At 37.7% G+C, this 25,158-nt stretch overlaps 1 protein-coding gene across 3 annotated transcripts; it reads right to left on the reverse strand.

Annotated features, from left to right (window-relative positions):
* Positions 1 to 669: 669 nt before the first annotated feature.
* tfe3a (transcription factor binding to IGHM enhancer 3a) lies at positions 670 to 25,135 on the reverse strand. Of its 3 annotated transcripts, none has more exons than XM_065270379.2 (11): positions 24,624 to 25,135; positions 21,977 to 22,090; positions 18,228 to 18,447; positions 17,664 to 17,879; positions 14,019 to 14,108; positions 12,397 to 12,517; positions 10,762 to 10,818; positions 10,551 to 10,607; positions 10,334 to 10,409; positions 8,003 to 8,150; positions 670 to 4,685 (listed from the first exon to the last, which is right to left on the reverse strand). In XM_065270379.2, exons 1-11 carry the CDS (start codon positions 24,767 to 24,769, stop codon positions 4,239 to 4,241), a joined length of 1,692 nt encoding a protein of 563 aa, XP_065126451.2. In that variant the 5' UTR covers positions 24,770 to 25,135; the 3' UTR covers positions 670 to 4,238. The 3 variants fall into 3 exon arrangements, with proteins under 3 accessions (XP_065126451.2, XP_065126453.2, XP_065126452.2); XM_065270381.2 differs by lacking the exon at positions 24,624 to 25,135 and adding an exon at positions 22,583 to 22,668; XM_065270380.2 differs by lacking the exon at positions 10,762 to 10,818.
* Between the last annotated feature and the right edge of the window lie 23 nt (positions 25,136 to 25,158).

The following is a 25,158-nucleotide window of genomic DNA, read 5'->3' on the forward strand; positions in this document are numbered from 1 at the left end:
AGAATTGAGAAACTTCTTCCCCCTGCTGGCTATTTGCTGTAAAAACATAAATATGACTATATGAAACATGGAAGACAAACTTTTTAAAAGGTACTTGGACAGATGACAAATTACAATGTCTTAATTGCACAAATTAAAATATAAAGCAAACTGCATTGGTGAACAAAATAAGCAATCAAGGTAATTTGTTTTGTGCCACAGATGTTATCTAATTTTTTACTCTCATACATTTTAAGTGCACTGTTTAAAATGTCTGTAGAAATTACAGCAGTTTGGCATTAACTAACTGTAGATTTAAATTTATATTATTTACGGCAACAGTTTGTTCAAAACTAAATGAACATTTAACATCAACAAGACTTACTAACTATAAAAAGTACAGCATTATGCAAAGGTTTTCTGGGAACCAAAATCAGAAATAAATCTGGGGAAAAAGGTCGATGAGGAGTTCTAGTTAATGCTTTGCATGAGGCTATTTTATATTTTTATTCTTTAAAGACAAAGACTTGTTAATGTTTAATATTCATTTTCTTTGAACAAACTGTTACTAATAAATTAGATAAATATAAATGTACAGTAAGTAAGTGGCAAACAGCTGCATAACTACAGCAAATGTTTGCCTAAAGTGTTTCAATACTTTTTAGAAGTACAGAACAAACCAGCACAAAATCTGTTTTACAACTTTATTTATACATTTCCCTAAAAAGTAAAAAATAAAAAACCCCTAACAGAGTTCACAAGACGGCAATCTGTGTAACTCAGGGTTAAAAAAACAGGAATATGCATCCACAAATATTGAAATACAGAACAGCCAACACGTTTGCTCAAGTCTGCCTGGATCTCTACAAGTGAATATATTCATGAGATGAATGTAAACATTGCGGTACAGATATACAGTGTATTGTAAAAGCTTTGATTGTTGTTTAGATATACCCTATAGACACAGCACTGAGCACATGACCACAAACTGCACAACAACGCCCCAATCTCATTGCTGGGTGTGCAAGAAGACCTATATACAAAATACAACTGATACGAGTTGTCATTTAGTTGGAAATAGCAAAGAGACGACAATTCAGGCAGCATCTGAATACAGATTCACAAGGCAGCTGTAGGCCCGCAGTGAACACACAAATGAGCATTAATAAGACGACAAAACCAGCAACACACACACACACAAAAGCATGAGATTCTGACATTGCATAGATCTAAGAGTAATGAGTATTGATTTATTATGATGATTATGCTCATCCGTTGGCTCATTTTTACTAGAAAAGTAAATCGATTTTCTTCTTCCGTCACGGCGGAGGACATTTTGGAATATTTATACATCTTTTATAACTATAGCCATGAAAATATATTTTGTGTCATGTTAAGCACAAGTTTCATAAATTGATCTATGGTAGGAGTGCTGTACAGGGTCGAAAATAAAATAAAAATCTTTTAAACACATGTTAGTTACGAGCATATATTCAATATACATTATTATATACATTATTTACCAGCAACATATGGCATAGATTTAGCATAACTAGACCCGTTTAAGAGATGTTTGCCATTGCTAACAAACACACACAAATGTGTTCCTTCTCTTATTGTTTTAGTTTGTCATATAAATACAACTAATCTAATACTACTCAAAAGTAGGGCTGCAACAAACCATTGTTTTTATAGATTAATCGGATAGTTTTTCCGATTAATCGACTAATCGGATAAAACGTAAATAATATTTATTATAGCTAAATAAAGGCACTAAATTAGGGAATTCACGTGTAGAAGTGGACTTTTAAAAGTGCAAAGCCAAACACTACTACAGAGTTTTACTAATATAATCTTTGTGATATTTTAAGCCTAAAATGAAAAAGTTTGAGCAGCTTTTAAATGGTAAAACATCTTTAAATGTCAAAACATAAACAAACAAAATGTTTTGAGTCTTTAGGGATGTAATGGTGAGCCTCAGATTAATAAACTCATTTTAATCTTTAACTTTAGACCTTGGTGAGTATTAACATTACTCGTTATTAATAGAGATGCGCCGATATATCGGTATCAGTCGTTAAAAGCAATTTTTCTCACTATCAGCTGATAGTTTAAAAACAGCCGATGTATCGTGTCAATAAAAAAAGAACGAATAACATTCAGAAATTTTTATCTTTAGAATTTAGTTTATGCAAGTTAATACAACCACCAAACTATCGGTATCGGCAGATATCACTCTGAATAATCGGTATCAGTGTTTTTTATATCGGTGCATCTCTAGTTATTAACAAAATAGATAAGCCATTATGATATAAAAATTGTGATATACATGCGTTGTTACAGTAATAAAAAAACTTAATTTCTCCCTTACATTAAAACAGATGCTTCGATTGTGATTCAATACTATTTTTATGAAAACCCAACAACAATTAAACAAATACAAACTCAATTATATTAAAGGACAAAATTAAACATTTATTACCAGTGTTGGTTTGCGCTTTTGCTTCCTTCATTGTCCTGTCAGGGTTGCCAGATCCGCATTACCAAACCAGCCCAAAAGGCATCCAAAAAACTATTCACAGCCCAAACCCAAACAACTAATAAACCAAATCCTTCATCTGTAACCTGCAGAAAAACATCAACCTACAGAAACAGTTTTAAAATAGCCTGATTCAGAACCGAGGACCTGGCAACGCTGCCTTGCTTTTAAGCAAGCGGTGAGAAGAAGCAGCGCCTGGTAAACGTGCAGCTTGCATTGTATGAAGAAAATGTGCCTGACTTTAATTATAAGCCCACAGTTTGCGCTGTGAAGTCACAGACCAACTAAACAATAACACAATTTCATTATCAATTTGAATCGATTAGTTGTTGCAGCCCTACTTAAAAGCATTAACCAAAATAAAATAAAGCCAGACTTTAAAGCTTCATTACAAGGAAGACGTTTCCTTATTTACTTCTATTGTGGCTTTTGATTCAAATATTTATGAGACATTTTTTGTGTGAAAACAATCATCTCATGAATATTAATGAGCTACTAGATTGATACAAGAAAGTATTTTAAAGTATTAAACTGATAAGAAGTCAGATGCCATAATACGTTTACATAAACATTTACTTCTTTAGGAAAATACTTGCATAGATGATTCAGTACTAGTGATCTGAATCGTTGGGGTCTCGGTTTGATGATATCAAGGTCAACACGCCGTATAAACACAAATTACAGATTTCTGGTATTCAAATATTGAGGGCCAGAGACATGCGAGTAGATATAATGGTTCTAGGTTGCCAAATATTTTGTTAATTTGTATAGCGGGTATGCTTTAGAAATGCAACCCTGGTAAATAAAATGTTTAGGATTCAACCGTCCCAACATAAAACTGGTTTCATTCAATAATCTAGACTAGAGAATATTAAAACACGAAATGGAAGAAAAGGTGAAGAGGAAGTTCTTGGCTTTCAGGAGGACATAAAAGCTTTACAGTAAACATAAAAGTTTACTGCCGCGCTGAACAAATACCTGGATGTACGAGCACCGAACGAAGACGTTCTTACAATAAAAATAAAAATTGTCCCTTTCAAATCTTATGAGCTACCAAAACAATGACATGCAGTGAGGACCACAAGTCTAAGACCAAAAATAGTATTTTCTAATTAGTTTAAAAAATGAGAAAGTTAAATTTAATTTCATTTTATCTTAGTATTTTGTGTTTAATGACAGCAGTACTCGTGCTGAAGCTCAATGTCACAAATTAGTTTTTATTTGATAAGTGGCTATAAACGTCACCTTCTCAAAATCCTGAACTTTAGTTCCAGATTTTCAAGTCTCAGACTTTTGGACATCACCGACTTAAATAGATGAAAAACATCATCTAAAAACCATGATGAATTTTTGTCACTTTCTGAGATGTCCGTAAAAATGATTATAGTGCTTGACACTTTTCCTACAACTGCATAATAAAAACATCAATTCAGCACTTAATCTCTACTGTATGTACATATATTCTGTTACATATCCATCAGAGGTCCTGTCCAAATGTCAAAGTTCACTTTTGTCCTCTGTTGTCGATCAAATGCTGATGGTACTTGCTTTCTGTCTACAGTACGATGATTAATAAATGACCTTGGCATTACGCTGCCCTCTACTGGCCATCGTTGGAGTGCGCAAGCAGGAATGGAGACGCTGGGTTGCATAGCAGCTCTAGCTATTTAAATTTCTCCTTAAGTGTTCACCAAAGTAATCTGTGTCCGGGTTAAGGATGTCACAAATCTTCTTCCATGCTGAAACTGCTTCTACGACTGCTGGTTTTGGAGGCTCCCGGTGACACCGAGGAGAGAAGGGGATCAGCGCCCCCTACAGGTGAAAGAGCGTCACTGTCATCCATCAGAATATCCCCCAAGCCGATTTCTGCCATGAGGGCGGGGTTAAACACAGAGGAAGAGGGGTCATCTAACTCGCCAAAGCTGAGCGTGGCGAGGTCCAGAGGGCTAGTGACCGCCCCGCCGGCAGAGGAAGTCGAAGAAGGCGGAGACAAGAACGAGGAGGGAGTGATATGGTTGAACCCTGCTCCATTAAGAGAAAGGAGGGTTTTGGAGAGAAGGTCATTGCTGGGATTGGGGTCCAGAGTTAAAGTCTGCTGCTGGGCGAGAGTAGGACCTGAGCTCTGGGATGACTGGATGCCGTGGAGACGAGCTTGCATCTCTAGCTCCTGTAGATCCCACAGAAAAAATCATTAAACACAATGCAGTTCCCACACCTTAGTTAACTTCAAATTCAAGGACCTTTCAAGGACTTTCCAGGTCTAATACCCTCAAATTCAAGGACTAAATGTGAGGACACACTTCAGGTGAGAGCAAGGTTACCTTTTAAGATACATTGTTACAGTTCCCTTTCGAGGGAACTCACGCTGCGTCACTGCGGTGACACTTTGGGACGCCTCCAGTGTGTCTGAATGTGTATATCAAATTCAACCAATGATGAGGCTTAACGACAAAAACAGGGTGACGCGGGAGCCAGGAAGTATATCGCTATCTGAAATATTGCCAAAGACGGCGTTACAGGGACGCAGGAAGTATGGCAAGGGAGACGCAGCGTCTCATTCCCTTCTAAGGGAACAACAGTTTAATACGTAACCAGAGACGTTTTCATGAGTCAAACACAAATATGCAGAAAAGCATTTTGGTATGAATCAACATTTGCACACAGAAGATATAAGCATTTAAAGCGAACAGTCTAGAATTTTTATGATATTATCCTACACTACACAGGGAATTATATGGATTTTTTTTCCCCAGAAAACTTCTTGCTTAAAGGACAAGTTCGGTATTTTAGACTTAAAGCCCTGTTTTCAGATTGTTTATGGTGAAATAGAATGGTTTTGACTGAAATTTCGACATTTTCGGCTGCCCTGAGAATTTTCACGTGTTTGTGTTTCAGCTCAGACCTCTACAATGGGTTTAATGGTGCACTGGAAAAATCCTTCCTAAAATGCATTAAACTTTCGTTTACAAAGACGTGAAACTCACCGAGTGGTCAGGGGTGTTCACTGGTATGCTCACACAAAAACCGCTCCAAAAGACGCATTCCAACAGGTTTTATCGTAGTTTTTACCAGCCCCGTGGACTTGTATTAGATGTCCTGTGAGGTACGGTATTACTCCGCGCCGGGAACTTTGTTTCTATTCTTGCAATAGGCAAAGGGGGATTAGCGCCACCACCTGGGCTGGAGTGTCTATTATTCAAGCTCTAAGCGGAAGAATGTACGGGTGTGAGGCGTTTGGAAAAATAGGTCCACAAGTTAACAACGAATGCTAAAACAGCTGTTGGAAAGCATCTTTTGCAGCGATTTTTGTGTGAGCATATCAGTGAACACCCCTGACCACTCGGTGAGTTTCACATCTTTGTAAACGAAAGTCTAATGCATTTTAGGAAGGATTGTTCCAGTGCACCATTAAACCCATTGTAGAGGTCTGAGCTGAAACAGAAACACGCGAAAATTCTCATGGCACCCGCAAATGTCGAAATTTCAGTCAAAACCATTCTATTTCACCATAAACAATCTGAAAACAGGGCTTTAAGTCTAAAATACCGAACTTGTCCTTTAAAATAGATTCAAGCACTTTCAATGACCTGTATCTATGTATGTAGATTTTCAAAAACTTCCCTGAGCCTTGAATTATTTCCACCAGATTTACAAACTTTCATAGATTTTAAGGACCTGTGGGAACCCTGTGCCAAATGCATAAATGTCATTTTAATTATAAACTAAATTCAAAGGTTATTCAAAGTAGGTGTTACTTCCTTTCGCCGTCTATTTGTCTCGTTCTCTTTTTTAGCTTTCGCTTTCTCAGATGCCACCATTGTTCAGCACCCTTGTCATTTACTGTCCCTGTCCATTGATGTCATCAACCGGTCCGAAAACCAACAATCAATCCGCCAATAAGAGCGCGCCAGTCTGCCATTGCTGCTACTTTTCCCATTTATTGTGTTGTTGTTTTTGTCTGTATGTTACTCTGTTATCCCCCTGGTTCCTCGTTTTTGTATGTTAAGTGTAGGGGTGCAACGGATCACAAAACTCACGGTTCGGATCACATTACGGATTTTGAGGCACGGATCGGATCATTTTTCGGATCAGCAAAAAAAAAGTATGGGAAAATTCTAATAACAAATCAAGAAATTACAAACATTTATAAAAAGAACAAGGTTGCACATTAAGTAAGGTCTAAAATCATTAGTTACAGAAATCAAATGAATAATAACACTGCATTTATTGTATTAATTAAATGTAATTATTATTTTTTTAAAGCTTCAGCAGTGATTTTCTCTTTGTCTTGGGTTCTTTGATTAACATTAATGACACAGACTTAAGTAGGTCAATTGAGCTTACTGTCTCTTTAAGACCAAATATGCACAGACTGCATCTCTCCGTTTGTGCACTACCGAGTCCCCTTAAACGAGCGCACAGACACAGACAGAGGGCGAATTACAGACGGCGCAGCATTACAGTTGTCCCACATAAAAACGTTACGTTGTTTTTCATTGCTCTATTAGCCAAATGTATTTTAATACACTACAGTATGAGAGAGAGTAGCGCAACTCTCTGAAATTTAAACATCAAGAGTTCTGATCTTTGAAGGATGATGTCTGACTCGAGCTGGACCGGACGCATTCAACCGCACGCGTGCGTTTGTGCGTAAAGTAAACTGATCACTTTAGCGCCGTTTTGCAGTTAAACTGTTTAAAATCACTTGAATGTTAACATTTGCAAACCTTTATAATACTTACAAATGATAAACTTTCCCTATTTAAATTTGCGTATTAATCCGCGAATCACATGCGAGCCGAACCGTGGGTCGTGATCCGTACGGATCACGGATCAACTGCGATCCGTTGCACCACTAGTTAAGTGTATACTTAGAAAGGCACGGACAGGTAAGAAGGTCACGTGACGCAGGATTTGGTTTAAACGTGAGCTAGACTTATTTAGTTTTGTTTATTTCTTTGGTTTAGCACCGCTCGCGTCCATCTTGTCCCCCCCTTCCTAATGTATTTATTTGTTATTCCCGATCCCTGTAAAAGCACTTGACGCCTTGTATAATAACCACTTGATTTTTGCACCAAACCACTGTCTTGTTTTATTGCCTCACACATTAAATAAACGTTACGTCATACTCCTGCCTACACCTTGGAATGTAATAATGCGTGATCTATACTTGTAAAATGTATGCCGGTAAAATGCATGAAATCGAAAGTTGAACAACACTTTTTTAGTGACTGAAAACATTTTTTAAGGCTGGTTCATACTCAAACACCAACATTTCAAACATTGCAAAGTTAAATTCTGGGAAACTGAACTGACTCAAAAAACAATAACTGGAATGTCTTTGCAGCTGTGTTTGTTAACGCCGTGTGATTTAAAGTTGAAATGCATTGAATAGTGAGTACTGTATGTGCAGAAGTTTGTGTATGTCAGGCATGCAGGCGCTGTTCTGGTCGGACCTGCGCATGAGCGAGACGTGCAGCATACCTGAATGCGCAGCAGCAGACTGCGGTTAGCGTGCTCCAGCTTCTTCTGTCTCATCTCCATCTCTTTGGCTCTATGTTGCTCCTTCTGAAGTTTTCGGATGTAGTCGACCGAAGCCTTAAGGATGGTTCCTTTATTCCAGCGCATCTCACTGTCCACAGAGGACAAAACAATTATAACACTGAGCATGAAGCACATCAAAGAGCACATTTTCTTTTAAAAAAAACACATTTTAAGTGAATATCTTTCATTTTATGTATCTCATGTATGTTGTTATTATATAATTGTATACATGTTCCTGTAAGCAAGGTGCAAAGTTTGCGTGTTTGATTCCCAAAGGAAAATGTACTGATTAAACAAATCACACTATGGTTGATCAACTATAAAGGTCTTTTAAAACAATCTTTATAAATTTAAGTCACAGCTATAATGATAAAGATGCAGAGGATCAATATAGATGGGATCATTTTTAGATTGATCTTTTTCAGCTGTTGAACAATAAGACACTAGCTGCGCAAAAGATCTGCGCAATACTTTAGCGCTATTTTCGAAATGTTGACAAAAAACGATTGCGCAATAACATTGGTTAATGTAAATGCCGCAATAACGGCATTTACATTAACCAATGTTATAGGGCTGTCACGCTTAGGAAATTTGTCTGACGGTTAATTGCCTAAGAAATTGTGTCGATTATGACGATTAATTGACTGTTGTAGTGCTTTGACGATTATGACGATTTTCTGTTTTATTGCTTTGAAATTTAATTCTCATACATTTTTTTCTTTGTTTATGAAATAATTTTCAGACATTGTTTTGATTATTTAAATTAAATCTTTTGCAAGGTTTACCTGGAAGTAAATATTAATACACATAACACATATTTAAAAGTAATCTGAAACAGTCTCGTTTATACAGGCACTGCAGCTCCCCCTTGTGTTTTTTAAAGAGATGTGCAATCATTGCGGTGATCTAAAATCATCGCGATGAGGTCAAACTAGAGTTCTCAACGGGCCTGAAAATTACAACCCGACCTGGCAGCTCCGATCTGGATCCGTTGCTGATCCGCGCCGGAGCTTATTGCTATCCCCCGCCCCTCTCTGTGATGCATGCAGCAGCCAGACCAGACTTTCTTTACGGTGAACAGCAGTGATGATTAATAATTTTTTTTCACGAAGCGTAAAAGATTAAGCCCGAGGTCCGACCCGACTCATTTGCTTATATTTTTGACCCGAACCCGACCCGTTGAGAACTCTAGGTCAAACCATTGCGATGAGGTCAAACCATCGCAATGAGACGATTATTTAATCATTGTGACGGCCCTACAATGTTATGTGATTAAAAGGGGGTCGCACACCGGACGAGAAGCGCAGCGTCACGATGCGTCTATGACAACTTGGATGTATCATACACTAGAAGTGCACATTAAATAGCGCAAGCTCAGTCAGATAGCGTCTACTTCAAAATCCAAAATATATGTTAGCAGCCAATGTTAATCACTAGCGATTTGGGACGACTTCGGACAGCTGCCGCCAGTGTGCATACATTCATAGAAGATAATGTGTTCTGGTTTTAGATTCATGGCGCGGCGCTTCTCGTCCAATATGTGACTCCCTTTATACGTGACTTTGGTGTTGCACAACAAGTCATTTCAAAACCACAGCAACGGATGTGTTCGAGTTCATACGACACCGTGCAGACCGACATGCGAATGACGTCAAAATACTGTGAAAGCGATTGGAAAGCATTCCCAATCAAATATCCCGTGCCGTATTAAAAAAATGATCATGTGACTTATGCATGTCAGGTAATCTGTAAATGCGAAAAAAAAAACTTGTTTCATGGAAGTTTTACGCTATATTTCTTATTCGAATTGCCTGAAAAACTACCTCACCTGAGCAATATTGCCATTGAGCTTCCAATGATGGCATTTTTAAATTTGCGAAATTTGAAAGGTTATGGAAACACAGCTATTGACTTTCAATCAAAATCTATTCGCATTTACGCATAACTTAGCTTGCACGTTAGAATAAACGTAATGTTATCGTTCATTGATGCGGACGCTACTATAGGTATTGTTATATGGTCATGTTTATATTTATTATTCTTAGTGTGAATGTGTCTTAAGTCACTTGGAAAATGCATAAATGTAAATACGTACAATACATAAAAATCCAAGACGTTTTGAAATTCACTTCATGTTTTACACATTAAGCTAATAACAACACTATTGGTTTACATTAGAAACAAACAGAGGTATTTTCCTAACTGATCTCATTCAGCAATGACTGACGGTTCAACACAAGAGAGAAGTGAGAATGAAACACGGATACTGACGGGTCAGACGACTTCGGTATGAGAGCGCCAAGTTCCTTAATGCGGTCGTTGATGTTGAATCTTCTCCTTCTCTCGACTGCACATAAAACACACAAAGATTAAATTGATAGGAAAGATCAGGCAGGCAAGATATTTGTTTCAGATAAATGTTATTCATTTGCTTATATTTGACATCACGGTGATTATCAGCCATCACAGACAGATCGCATATACTCACTGAGGTTGTGGTTGTCTTTCTTCTGCCTTTCTTTTATAATAGCTTTTGCTTCAGCATCTAGAAAACAACATTAAACATTTTACTTTATTAAAAAACCAGTGAAAGCAGATAGACATTTACTGTGAAATATACTGAAACAGATAGACAGATTTCTGTTTCACTGTATATACATCTATGCACTGTATATTTTTTTGAATCAAAGTATATTCACTGAAGTTGTGGTTTTCTTTCTTCTGCCTTTCTTTCATAAAAGCTTTTGCTTCAGCATCTATGAAACAACATTAAACACTTTAGACAGGCAGACAGATTTATTTTTTACTGTGTATTTATTCAATCAGAATATATTCTGTGTACATTGTAAAGTCTTTATTTATTGTATAGCACATTCTTAATCTTTTGTATTGTAAAGATATATTTGGCTGCAAAAGCAAACCATTTTTTTCATTTAAAATATTGATTAAACAAAATTTACCGAAATAACATGGAATCGGGAAACCCTAAATCAGGTCTTATTTGGCGTGTACACACAACAAACACGAATTCAATCTTTTGTACGAGTAGATTACAAACAAAGTCAACGCAAAGATACGAACAGACGTAAACCGGACTGCGCGATTGCCGCAAAAACATGTGCTATTCGCCTCAACCGCGTCGTCGCGCAAGTTAAAAAATATTCAATTAAAGCAAATTTTTTACTTCCCGTAAATAACCTAAAGCGAGTAAAGTGATGCTTTGAGTTTGGTGTGTACGCAGCATTAATTTGCATGCTTTACTCCAGAGGATGTGAATATTATTAATATATTATCTGTACTTCGCCTCTCGTCCTGTAGATGTCGCCATCTTTCGAGTTGCTCAACTTAATGCAAAAAAAAAAAAAAAAAAAACGGAGGATCATTGCGAAATATCATGGTAGCAAAATAAAGTCAGCATCAGCGAAATTTAAGTCAATTTAAATGTAAAGACAGTCAAGATGTGGTCAACTATTTTTTTTATATATGTAATGAATTTTAAAACCTTTTTATTTCATAAAAACAAGTTTTTACTTTTTACATTAATGTGCATTGTTCGGTTTGTGCACATTCAGGGCTCGAAGGTGCAACCAACCATGAGCTCCATTCACTTTCATAGTAGGAAAGAATAATACTATGGAAGTGAATGGGGCTCATGAATAGTTTGGAATAGAAAATATTCAGTCATGGTCATCAGAACAAAGACATTTATACAGGTTTGGAGAAAATTATAACAGAATTTTCATTTTTGGAAATAAATGCGATCAAAAGTTTGGGTGCACCTAACTTTTGTGCTGGTGCACCTAAGAAACAAAAGTTGGTGTAGAGCCCTGACCTTGCATTGTATGACTTCTTGTTACAATGTTTGTTACTGAAAGTGTTCATGTAAATGTGTATTTCAGTAATAGAGCTAAGTGGGAGGGTTTCAGTTGCCAGCATTTATATTTAAATAAAGATTTCATGTCTGCAAAAGTAAAATTTCTAATTAAATATTAATATCGAATCGAAACCATCTATCTATCTTTATAACAAAACTTGACTGATAAATGATGGATATCTACACGAACACTGAGTCACAAGTTCTGCAGAAACAAAAATACAAGATAGTGCTGACACAACAGTGAATCACAGGGAGCGCCGATTTTATTCGAACGGCTAGTTTGAGCCAAACTGGGAACTGCTGTGAAACTGGGAAATGGCAACTGTGGCGTGTGACTGGCTGATACAGTCATACTGACTCAACTGGCCGGTGAAGACTGCCACCAGAGAAATGAGGAAGAGGAAGCAGTCGAGATGGAAGGACTGAGATAAAACATGAATCTAAAATCGTTTCGTACCGCTCAGCTCCTGCTTGACATTATTGTGGAGGTTTGCTGGGCAGGAGTTGCTGACGGTGATCGTTGGCGCTGCCATCCCTGCACTGCTGTACACATCCAGGAGATTCCCTGAGACTGGCAGCTGCACAAGACCAATCACAATGCATTAAACAGGGCCACACCCACTGCATTATCTGTAAAAGACCCCTCCCCTTTGATGCATGGTGTAACGTGCGGATAAACTTCATTAGACTCTGATAACCACAAACACAAAGTAACACATACATATCTGAAGGACAACATCTTGACTAAAGGCCAAACGGTTTTCGTGTGCACGTTTATGCAAAAGAGAAACATATTGTTGAATATATTGTTGAATGCTCCTTCGCCTAAACACAGTATGAAAGTTTTACGGAGAAAGCGGTTGCAAAAATATTAAAAAGGATTCCTGAGGCTTTTTACACAAAAATGGTTTTGCAAAAATTTTACACAGAAATACGTTTTGCATGCGCTTCATGAATGTGATCCGCAATGAACTAGTGAACGTGCAAAAAAAGTCAATGAACCACTAACCTTGATGTCACAAATATTTTGATTAAACTTAAAACACAAGAGCCTGCATGGTGACTTCTACAAAAACCAACATATAAATGCTATCAAACGTCCTATACATTTGTATTCATGAGGATTGACGCTTAAAGACGGTCAACACAACTCAACAAAGCCATTAAATAGTCAGCAACAACAATTTATATCTTGTCACACCACCTTTCTGCTGTAAAGTAAAACTGAAACAAACCTGACATCTCCCAAACGGCATTCACAAAACTCTCACAGCGTACCGAATGAACCAAAGAGATCAAATTTACCTCAATCTTGCCTTTTTTCTTGTCATTCTCTGGCAGCAAAACCAGAATCCTCATGTTCTCATACACACACGCAGACTTCTTCCCTTTTCTACGAGCTTCTCCGTAAAAAGGGACGTTCAGAAATGGGGAAATATCTTTTGGAGTACAACAACGCTTGCCACAGAAATCTATCAGCTCGAGTGCACACACACAAATACACACAAACTATGAGCAGCGATCTGTGAATGTGTGTGCCGGTTCTCCGTCACTCCTCCACGGTGTGCCGACCCCACCCATTGTGAGCCATGTGTCAGAAGTTTATGTTTGTTCCCGGAGCAGAACTGAATTCCAGTGGTTCAACTCACATTCGACTTAAACGCTCGAAATGTAAACACTACACTGACAATGTGCAATCCCATAAGCCTTTAAGAGAAGTTAACCTGTAATTATAAATCATTTAACAACCACCACTACCTGCACTACTTGGAGACAAACTAAAAATGTTAAAACTAAAAGCCGCGTTTCCAAATCAATGGAAGAGGAGCATTGACTAAAAGTTTGTGCACTTCTAATAAATTTACTTAAAATTAAATTTTATAAATAAAAAAAAGAAACAAAACTGGCCGATTCATCCATTACAGTTCGTCCAACAGTGTGAAAAAAATCATGTTTCAAAATGTCATGCCCAAGTTTAACAAACTTTGCTCAATCAGCTCTTGAGAAATAGTTGACATAACTATAACCACATAACTGTAGTTTATCCGAAAGGAGAAAGTTTAGGAAATTGCTACATACCGTGTTGGGAAGCTGCGAGTCGATCAATGTCATAAATTCGTCGTTTAAACTCGACTCCAGGCTGATGATGTCATCGATGACGTCCTCGATCTGTGCATTTATGAGAAATAAAGTAGTTAGCAGAAAGTGTCAGAAAACAGATACACTTTAAAACTGACGCATTGTCCACACAGAGATGAGAAATACAACCATACATTCAAAAAGCCTTAGACCGCCTGTATTTCATTGTAAGGCCTTTCAGCAGTTTTTTAGTTTGAGACCAATGCAAGTTTTTAAAAGCCAAACCCACAAAAAAGGTGCAAAGTGTGCTGGGGTCATTGAGCTGGGAGTGTGATATTTACAAGCGCAAGGTGGTACCAGAAGCAAAGTGCTGAAGGGAGACTGACCGACTTCACACGGTCTTGACAAAGCACTTTATTGTATTTAGCAAACGCACGCCGCATTCTTTAAATGGACCTGTACGTGTCTCCGAGCAAAACACTTCACTAGTTGTCTAACATGCTATGAATAAGGGCTGCACGATATATCATTTCAGCATTGACATCGTAATGCACCTCTGAAGTAGTCAGATCGCAAAACATACCATGCAGAAAAAAAAGGAAAACTTATTTGAATGCATTTGCCATTGATACACTATATGAGAACGGTTTATAGTGGATTCAGTAATATTTTACCTCACAAAAGACAACCTTTCCAAACAAAGGTTTAAATTACACAATCCGGTCAAATTTTTTTATTTAATCTGGTCGATTATTTTTATAATCAATTAAACTGACGATTATTATTATTATTATCATCGATTAAACAGACGATTATTATAGACCGTTTCAGCAGTTACAACATAAACAAGCGGCTGTCGCGGTCCGCACGTAACTTCCGGTAAACTCCGCTAAGAATAAATAATAACAAAGTTCTTTAAACATAGTTTATTTATATAACAAGCAAAAAAACAACACATGGATTACCTAGGAAACCAAAACATTTGTTATTTTCGACGAGGCATTCGTTCAAGAGATCAGTTTAGTAACTAGTCAGACCATTAAAAAAACGAAACCGGAAGTAAGGTTCGGATCCAGCCGTGTATCACGTGCGTCCGATGAAACCGTCTATAAATAAATAAAAATATCGATTAAACTGGCGATTATAATAATTTTATCAATTAAACAATGATTATTTATTTATTTATTTATTTGGTAGTCGATTAAATGGACAATAATTTTTTTTTGTAATCGATTAAACAGACAATTATTTTCCCGATTAATTGACTACTTGCCCAAAACGACAGTGGTGCTGGAGCATGTGACGTCACAGACCAACTAATCGATAATGAAATTCATTATTCAATTTTATTGATTAGTTTTTGCTGCCCTTGTAAAAATATGAATTCTCAGATTTTAATCAATCTTTAATTTAACAGAACTATAGAGAGTTGGAAAATCCTTGAATCAGTTCTTAATGTTGTGCATGCTTTACTTCAGAGGCATGGCTCGACAATAAGAAGTGCCCGAAGGCCCAGGGGAAGCATGACCAATACATATTTACAAAAAATTATTTTAAAATGCTGAGATTGTCAGTTCTGTAAATGCCACAAAACTGGTACAAAAATTAGTTTTTGGTCTGTATAGCTAATTTTCATGACAAACGTGAGGGGGTGAACTTTTTTGTAACTCATCCGTTTAAATTATATGATTGAATTATAAATTATATTAAATTATATAATTATATTTTAAAGCTAGGCGGGCGTGGTTTTAACAACCAGCCACCTCCCGTCTCTTTACCCATTTTTAGATATCTGCGAGTGATGCGCAGTGACGTGCGGCTAAGATCGTGACGGCAAACACCACCTAATATTGGCTTTAAAAACGAACTTCAGATGACGTCACAGACACTACGTCCATTTTTTTACAGTCTATGGTAACAGTTTATAGGTTCCGTGCATTACATCATTATAGGTCTTAAAGTGACAGCACACCAAAAAAAGGACATGTCTGCAAAACTAACATTTTTATGAAACTAATTAATAACTAATTGATATTAACCCTTTCCCCGCCATTGACAAGTTATCTCGTCAATTAAGAGAAAACGCTTCCCTGCTAATGACGAGAATTTTCGGCTTTCCGCAACTTTTACAACCCGGAAGTAACGCCTCACGTGAAAGAGAAAGAACTCTGTGTATGTTTTAAAGATCGCTCTGCATCTAATCTTTATTAAAAGTCCTTTGCAAAAATTGAATTATTTCAGCTTTTTGCTTAAAATGTTGTGTTTTTGAAGAAACCTACCCATATTTGAGAGGTGATAAAAAGAAAAATAACATGAAAAAAATTTTTTTTTTAAAGCAGAGGATCTGTTCTTTCATTTGATATATTGTTTGTTTATATATTAAAGAAGAATATTTTCTGGAAGGCATTAAATTTTTGTGAAAATCATGAAAAGTGCTGGCACTGGCTGGCAACTTTTTTTTTATTGATGACGGGGAAAGAGTTAAATAAAAATAAATAAATGATTGAATCACCAAATTGGGCGCAATACCCAGCCCTAATCATGATGTAATGTTGTCCACCAATTTTTTGTATTTTGTCCTGCTTTTTAATGTAAAGCTGCTTTGAAACAATTAAACAATTGTGAAAAGCACTATATAAATAAAATTGAATTAATGCCAAACACTATTTTCCCCAAATTGCCATTTCAGAGCTATTCAAGAAATGCAATGCAGAAGTTAATTCCTCTCAACGGCTTTTCAAGTCATCCAGTAAAGCCATCCAGTATTGCTCATACTGCAGGAAAACAAAATATCGCAATGCCTGAAAATCAAATCTTATGCAATTACTGTTTAATAACCCAGCGTTAAACTTTCACTTCTTACATGTTGATTTAAGTTATATTATAGAAAACTCACTTGCAGTTTTTGTTATATTTCTGATAATTATTGAAAACATTCAGATTTGGGTCACTGTAAATGGGTCATCTTTTGGTACGCACTTTATTACTGTAAAGTTAAACATAAAAAACACTTCCATACAAACATGCACATTTCAGCTGCACATTTCTCTAAATCATCCTTATATCCTGTTAGTGTAGATTACGTTTTGGTTATGTATAAGCAGTGTAATTACTGTGAGTGGTGTTTAACTGCTTGTAAACAGTAATTTGTGAATGGTTGTATCATGCACCTCTCCGGTGTCCTTTTGTGTATTGTGTAAAACCTAGCGGGTTTGGAGCTTCACATGCTCATAATGAAAGTTTGAATGAAACCCACATGACCGCAGTCTTGTTTACACATAAAATGTAATGGGTATGTTCCTCTAGCTTATACAAAAAATGATGTTCCTGAAGTTCAAATGGTAGAGCATTGCATTTGCAGTACAAAGGTCATGGGTTCAATTCCCAGGGTACACACATACTAATACTGCACTATAAGTCCCAGTTTGGATAAAAGCGTGCGCAAAATGCAGAAATGTATCGTTAAACTGTGTCTTAAGCAAAGTCTACAAAATCCCACTGAAAATGCATTATTGTGCCAGCAATTCAACAGCATGTGAAGAGATAAAGGGCTGAACCCAGAGCATTTCTGTTGGACAGAGATGGTCCATTATTGGTCCTATACATGATTGTGACCGTAAGATCTGATGTGGGTGCATTTTTTACCTCTTCTTTGTTCGATCCCAGACTAAGCACAGCCAACGGGCTGCTGGGAGTGCTGTTGGCAGCGGCTGGGGCAGAACTAGGCTGGGGCGAGGGTGATGTCGCCACCGTCTGACTGGCTAATTTATTTCCGAGGGTGTGAGAGAGGTACTGCTTCACTTGCTGTCTCTGAGCCTGCTGGATGTGGTACTTTGTTGGGTTTTCTAAATGGGTCTGAACCTATGATGAAGAACAAGAGGCTTAGGACACAAAAACTAGGACACTAATGCATTATTTATATATTACACACCCACAGTCGGCCACCCATAGAGGACAGCCATTCATTTACATGTCAGAGACTTTATGAAGAGCTCAGATGCAAGTGTTTCTTGTAAACACTTGACTTTTGGCCAACAAACCGGTATTCCTAAAAGGCCTGAGGCCTTTTTTTAAGCAAAAGTATTTATATATACAAATGAACGTATAGTACTAGTTGAAAGCATTTGGTTAAAACTACTTGCTCTTTCTTTAATACCTCATCATTTATACTTCATCATTTTGTCAGCATTATTTCTAATGTGTTCATACCTTCAGCACTTCCACGGGCACCTGGGCAGGTGTGGCAGGCAGGCTGGAGGCAACAGAGATGGCAGGGGTGGCGTCGGCGAGACGCAGCTGAGCGCTGGAGGCCTGTTTCTGAGCCTCGCGTCGCTCCTGGTCCTGAGCCTGCTGACGCATCAGCTCCTGCCTCATCAACACGCGTGACGTCATCACAGGGGTCACGGAGTCAGCAGAGGTCAAAGATCCACTACAGGGACAGTCGATGAGAAAGTAAATCAGATTAGCACGCTACACCCCCATGCTGTAATCATATTGCCGCAAGCTATTTTTGAAACACACTGCTGTAAATTCCTGGTTCTTCAGATAGAGATCTGTTTAGGACAGCGTGAGAACAGAAATCTAGAGAAAGAGCTGAAGGAAATCATTTTCTTATTCACTGGGTCATGAAATATGCATTTGTTAAAAGTCAAAACATCTCAGCAGAAAGGAAAATATGTGCTTGTAAAGAAATCCTGTTACAAAAAAACTGCTATTGAAAATGACAGATAAATAAATGTTTCTGATCTAATTGCTCAAGTTATTCGGATTTGTATGTCATGAATGAAGTAAAATAACATATGCAGGGTTCCCACTTAAGTTAACTTCAAATTCAAGGACCTTTCAAGGACTTTCCAGGTCCCTCAAATTCAAAGACTAAATGTGAGGACACATTTCAAGTGAGAGCAAGGTTACATCGTGTTACCTTTAAAGATACATTTTTACAGTTCCTTTTCGAGGGAACTCGCGCTGCGTCACTGCGGTGACACTTTGGGGACGCCTACAGGGGTAAGTGCGTCTGAATGTGTATATCAAATTCAACCAATGGTGAGGCTTAACGACAAAGACAGGGTGACGCGGGAGCCAGGAAGTATGGCAAGGGAGACGCAGCGTCTCGTTCCCTTCTCAGGGAACAACAGTTACATACGTAACCCGAGACATTTTCATGTGTCAAACACAACTATGCAAAAAGCATTTTGGTATGAATCAACATTCGCATACAGAAGATATAAGCATTTAAAGTGAACAGTTTAACACGTGTGCTTAAAAAGTCTAGAATTTTTATGATATTAATATTATCCTACACTAGTACACAGGAAATAATATGGATTTTTTCCAGAAAACTTCTTGCATGAAATAGATTCAAGCACTTTCAATGACCTGTATCTATGTATGGATATTTTCAAAAACTTCCCAGGGCCTTGAATTTTTTACCCAGATTCACAAACTTTCAAGGATTTCAAGGACCCGTGGGAACCCTGAATCTTTTTCTTAAGTAATTAAGGCAACAGATAAACAATGCTAACCAATAATATTCCAGCAAACTTCTGACAACCCAATCAAATCCAGATGAATATAATCAAGTCCCACCCTGGACATTTTATATCGATTGCAAATTACAATGCACTACGAAAGGTTGATTAATTTCTATTGTGGTAAACTCCATATAAATGTGAGATATGCTCAAATATTGCATTTCTTTAGCTTCAACCCCATTCCCATCAATGAACACTGACACGACAACGTACTGCAAAATAAACAAATCTCTTCTTACAGCCTTGCATTTCCAACCAAACACCCTTGGCTTTTCTTCCACGCTGGGTGTTGTTTTTGTGCTTAGTCATTCTGGGCCGTCCCAGAGCGAAGGGAAAACAAACAGGCAAGACCACGCTGTCTCGAACACGAGAGTAAATCCAGACAGAATTAAGTAAGAAATAAGCGTGTGAACTTCAGTTCAAATCTATCTGTAAATGCTTTATCTTTCATAAGAATACTCAGTTATGTATTGCTGTCATCTGTTTGTTATACGGCCCGTGACTTCTCTTCTGAGGGGCGCAAATTCAAAATATGTGAACATCAGCGTCTTGTGTGCAGCATGATGCATATAGGTTCACATGATGCTCATGTTCACAAAATACTCGAAAAATGCTAATTTATCACTAAACTCTGATTACACATGAGATTAGGCGAGTATCTGGCAAACGTGAGCGTCTCTTTTATCATAAACCCCTACGAAGTGTCTGCAGCAGACACGTATTTTGACGTGATGCACGTAGGTTCACATGACACGCCGAACACATTTTGACATAACGAGCCACACACATGACGGGCTAAATACGTGTTTTGACGAGCTTTGCATCATGGCCCTCGAAAAAAGTCACCGGCCGCCACTGTTTACAGATAATTGAAAATTAGCCCTTTAATACCATCCTAGGTGTATATGACTTCATTTATTCAGCCGTACACATTTTTAATAAATAGACAATTGTGTCAATCTTATCAAATGTAAAGTTTTTACCCATACTGATACCTCAGATGTCAATATTAACTTAATACATTTGTGAAGTCTGTTAATTTGTAAAGCTTTTCTTTTATTATTTTTCATAGTTAAGTAAGTTTACATTTCAGAATCCACAATGGACAAATGTCACGTCTATAATGCCGTTTCTTCCTCATAAATGCAAATACAAAAATTAAGTAAGGAATAATTTACGACGGGCTGTTGAATTATTAGAAAAATAATGCACACCCGAGGTGGTGATGTGGCCACGACACAAAGCGAAGATACACCTCAGTGTGCATTATTTTTCAATAATTCACATGATATATTTAAAGGGATTCGACCGGTTTTTGTACTTAAATCGCTATGCAAACCTCAGAATGTTAATCAGCCAATCAGATTAAAGCATTCAACAGACCCGTAGTATAAATTAAAATAAATATTAAATGTTCTTTTAAAATCCATCCCTTTTTCTTTTGATGGGTATTATTGCTTTGGATTTGTGCCTCTTAATACACAGAATACAAGTATGTTGTCTCCCAAAAACCTTTTTTTCACATCCATAATCCATGCATATTTCCCTCATCTAAAATAAAAAACATGATTACACTGATGTAAGGACTTTATCATCAAGGGTTTAGGAAAACATAAACAAGTGGTTTAATATATTGGAAATAAATTAATTCTCAGAGAATTTATATGTCAAATTTAGACTGCAAATGTCACTGCGTGATTTGTCACCATAAATAGGACCGGCGTGCCGCCATTTGTTTACCTTCAAACACAAAGTAGGGGTTGCTTAATACACATTTAAATTACAAATCGAATACACTCATAAAAAGAGAATGCCATACTAGGTGTCATATACATCTACAATGCATTAAGGTGAGTAAATTATGGGGTAATTTTCCATTTCTGGTGAACTATTCCTTAACCAGTATGTAAAAAAGAGATGTATTTTTTAAAGGGAAGTAGTTGGATCAAGGACATTATGATTGACATAACTGCTGAATCACTGGGAAGTCCCTGGACAGACACTGGAAAGTCCTGTCCACAGAAACCCAACACGCTTTCTTTCATCTTCAACCCAGCATGCACTGACCTGCTCTCATCTCACCAAAAACAAACAGGTGCACACATACACAAATAATGTGCTGAAATTCTTGAGAAATTCCCATGAAATATGATTTAATACATTGAGACAGATCTCAGTCGTTCAGATCTATACTAACTTCCAGTGAAATCAGGGCATAAGTTAAACATATCACAGGTATGCAGCAAGACGTGATCAAACATTTCTATACACGTGTGATTATTTTAAGTATGCATGCAATGAAGCCGATAAGGTTTCCCATAACAATCTGGAATGCATTCACTTTCTGAACATGAAGTTGACAGTAAATATGCAAACAGGATATATATGTAGTGTAGATATTATTGAACAGGTAAGCAGACTCACCTTGAGGTAATGGGCTGACTCTTCAGCTCGTAGAAACTGTCTGAATCTGCAGTAAACACACTGTCAACCTCGATATCTGCCACGATTCCCGACTCGGGCAGAAGAGGTTCAACGCTGAAAATGGAAGAAAATTATTATGTTAAATACTGACATTTACCATCAGTCACTCATCATGACATGTTGATGCAGGTCCAACTCGTCTTCAATGTGAACAAGAAGGGTGTGATGTAAAATCTTGTAATGACACATTGGAATGAAAAAGTCCCAATACTGGGTATTAAAAAGGTGTCGTGATAAGAAACCATGCACATACTAGATGTTACCACCATACATGTTTGCACATGCAAGTGATGTACTATGCAAAAAGCAACTGTAAACATTCCTTTGTTATAGCTTTGCCAAAAACAGAGTATTGCATTAAATCTACTGTATCTAGACAGCATTTTGTGTGCAAAAACCCTGTGAGCATCACTGTCAAAACTGCCTATCTAGATCTGATGCCATACTTTCTATTAAGTTACAGTATCCAATACTGGACTGTTAAGGAGAAAAATGTATAAAATATCATTAGGAGAGAGAGTCTAAAACGCATTTCCGGTGACATACCTAAATAATCCAAGTGATGTAATCAGATCAAACGTTATCACACGATGACATCCGGTATGTAAACTCCCGCGAGTGAATTCGTGACGGACACGACGCTGTCACGCTCATTTTTGTACGCTGTAGAGACGAAATTTACCACAGAGCATCGCCGTTTTACCCGTGTTTTGGTCACATTTGGTGGCCATGTTCGAGCCTCTCCGAGAACGAGAAGCTTCACTATCCTCCGGTGAAATTCTACTATGACCAGGGCGTAGCTCATGAATATCAAAAGCTCGCGCAGACGTTGCTAGGTAATCTTCCTGGAACCGCCAGTCAAACAACTAAATTAATATTCATGAGCCAAGCCTTCGCATCTGACTTGCGCCCGCTTATTTAAAACACGCTTTCAGCCAACCAGTTACGAGATCTGTGAAAACTACATTAATATTAATGAGGCGAGCCTTCATATTAGTATGGTGATTAACGTACGGCTGCAGCCTGCGGAGGTCGCTGCATACGTCATCAAGCCTGGATTATTTAAGTTAACGGAGCATTACTTTCGCAAGTCATAAGTATATTACAACAATTTACGATTAACTAAGAATAATAGTCAACTTTATAATTGTTTATAATCTGAAATAAGACCTCCTTAATCACGTATGCTGCCTAGAAATGCGACCTCCGTAGGCTGCAGCCTTCGGATTGAGAAACGGCCCATATTTTGACTCAGAGAGGCTTGCATTGAGGGCTCATTTGCTCTAAAAAAATAAAAGCAAAATGTCTAGTAATATATAAAACTTAATAATAACAACAACTTATCATCCAGAAACGTACACGTTACGAAAATAGAGAAATGGAAAATCACAATATCAATGATGGCCATTAGAGGGCGCCGCTGCATCTATCCTATAAAGAGACCGAATGCATCTCTGTGCTCTCTGTGTTATGATATAAATAAATCAACAATAAAGTGTTATGAAATCTGTTATGCATTAACAAGTATGACTTGCAGTTTTACTATTGTTAGTCATATAGGTTAGCTAAACAAAAACTTATCTACTTCATCCACCTCAAAATGAATGTAACATATGGTCTAAAAGTGAGTGACTGTGTGGCAGTAAAAGAACCTTAACTTTGAGTTTACAATGTATTATGCAACAAGGACCATGTTCAGCATAAAAATGTAAACTTTTATGATAATTGGGCTATCGAGAGAAAAGCAGCAGCAGTCATGTCTTTTTTTAGCTAATTAAACACATTCCTTTTGGGTACATGAGCAAAATAACACGTGCTCAGCGAGCATTCAGTCAATGTAAGCGAGAAGTTCAGAGGAAGTGGAGAAATAACTGGGATATAAAAAAGAGAAAGGAAAAATGTGTGGGTAGATTAGCTGAGTCATATCCTATGAAATGTGAGGCTCGGGACAGTCTGCAAAACAAGGCTGCCGATAAAAAGGATCTTGTGGGTCAAAAGAACAAGGACAGACACAGAATTCCACAGAATTTATTGGGGAGGGGTTTCTGAAATCTTCTGAACATTTCATGTTGGTTGAAAGAAAGTTACAGTTTCTAAATGAACAAAGCCACACAACTCACAGTATAAGATTTTAGGCGTGTGTGATTATTTAACAGGTCTTGTAACCATTAAATTTCCCTAACTGTGGAAAAATAGCTGGATCTGCTATGCACACAACAACAAAACTACACAGCATCCTAAAGATCCTAAAGAAATGCAATGCAACACCTCGAATCAGAACAAGAGTACTGCTGTTTCAATCTCATTCATTCAGTATGCAAGTGATGCAACAGCCTCCCAAACATCCAGTTTAAATGAACTGTTTGTAATGCATCTAAAGAGCCGAGTATATCTTCCAAGAGTTGTCAATACATGCATGCCAAACACTGTTGACACAAAACCTATCTGTCAATCCTTCATAACACAACAGTCAAGGTTCAAACTGTTTTAGTGCATGATGAAGTGACCTGCATGCAAGTTATATAATGTAAAACTGTAACCGATTAAAGATGTGCGACATCAACTAGAGTCTGTGTAATACTCGTACCTGATGAGATTGACAGATTCAGCGCTTGAGTTCAGTATGACGTAGACCGTCTGAGGATGCTCGTACGGCGCCGAACTGATGCTTTTCGGTGGAGAGGCCACGTCCGATCTGCCCTCCTCCGGTCTGCTCACGGGCAAGGTGGACATTTCTCCAGAGGTGCTCGGTTGTTTAAAAGCAACACAACAAATAAGTAAACGGTTCTAGTGCGACAGATATCTTAAAGACAACCGAGAATGTAACGCTGAAAACGAAAGTTAACAAGCTAGTTGTTTTCGGTAGCGGCTAAAAGAGAAGAACTTCGCACTAGCGGAGCGCTAATCAAACTAGCTGTTTACTGCACGCGAGCTGCTTTAAATTCTGTTTCTACGGTTCCTATGTCTGTCTAGACTCGAGCTTAGTGAAAAGTAAGTGCTAAGAAGTTCAAAGTCCTCTCTGCTCTGCTGTACACAGATGCGCAACTCCGTTAACAGGGGGTAGATCTGACGGGAAACCCCGACTGTCGCTCTACGATCAGCCGACGGTGGAATGACAGCGA

This window comes from Paramisgurnus dabryanus, chromosome 11, assembly GCF_030506205.2.
Source record: "Paramisgurnus dabryanus chromosome 11, PD_genome_1.1, whole genome shotgun sequence".
In the NCBI taxonomy this organism is placed as follows: Eukaryota; Metazoa; Chordata; class Actinopteri; order Cypriniformes; family Cobitidae; genus Paramisgurnus; species Paramisgurnus dabryanus.

What these genes read in the sequence shown, in the direction of transcription:
- tfe3a (XM_065270379.2), bottom strand. Translation starts at nt 24,769, where the DNA reads ATGTCCACCTTGCCCGTGAGCAGACCGGAGGAGGGCAGATCGGACGTG. An exon ending in GAATCTGTCAATCTCATCAG is followed by an intron (nt 22,091 to 24,623) that starts GTACGAGTATTA and finishes TTCCATTTTCAG; the next exon opens with CGTTGAACCTCTTCTGCCCG. An exon ending in ATACCGAAGTCGTCTGACCC is followed by an intron (nt 8,151 to 10,333) that starts GTCAGTATCCGT and finishes CTCTGTGGACAG; the next exon opens with TGAGATGCGCTGGAATAAAG.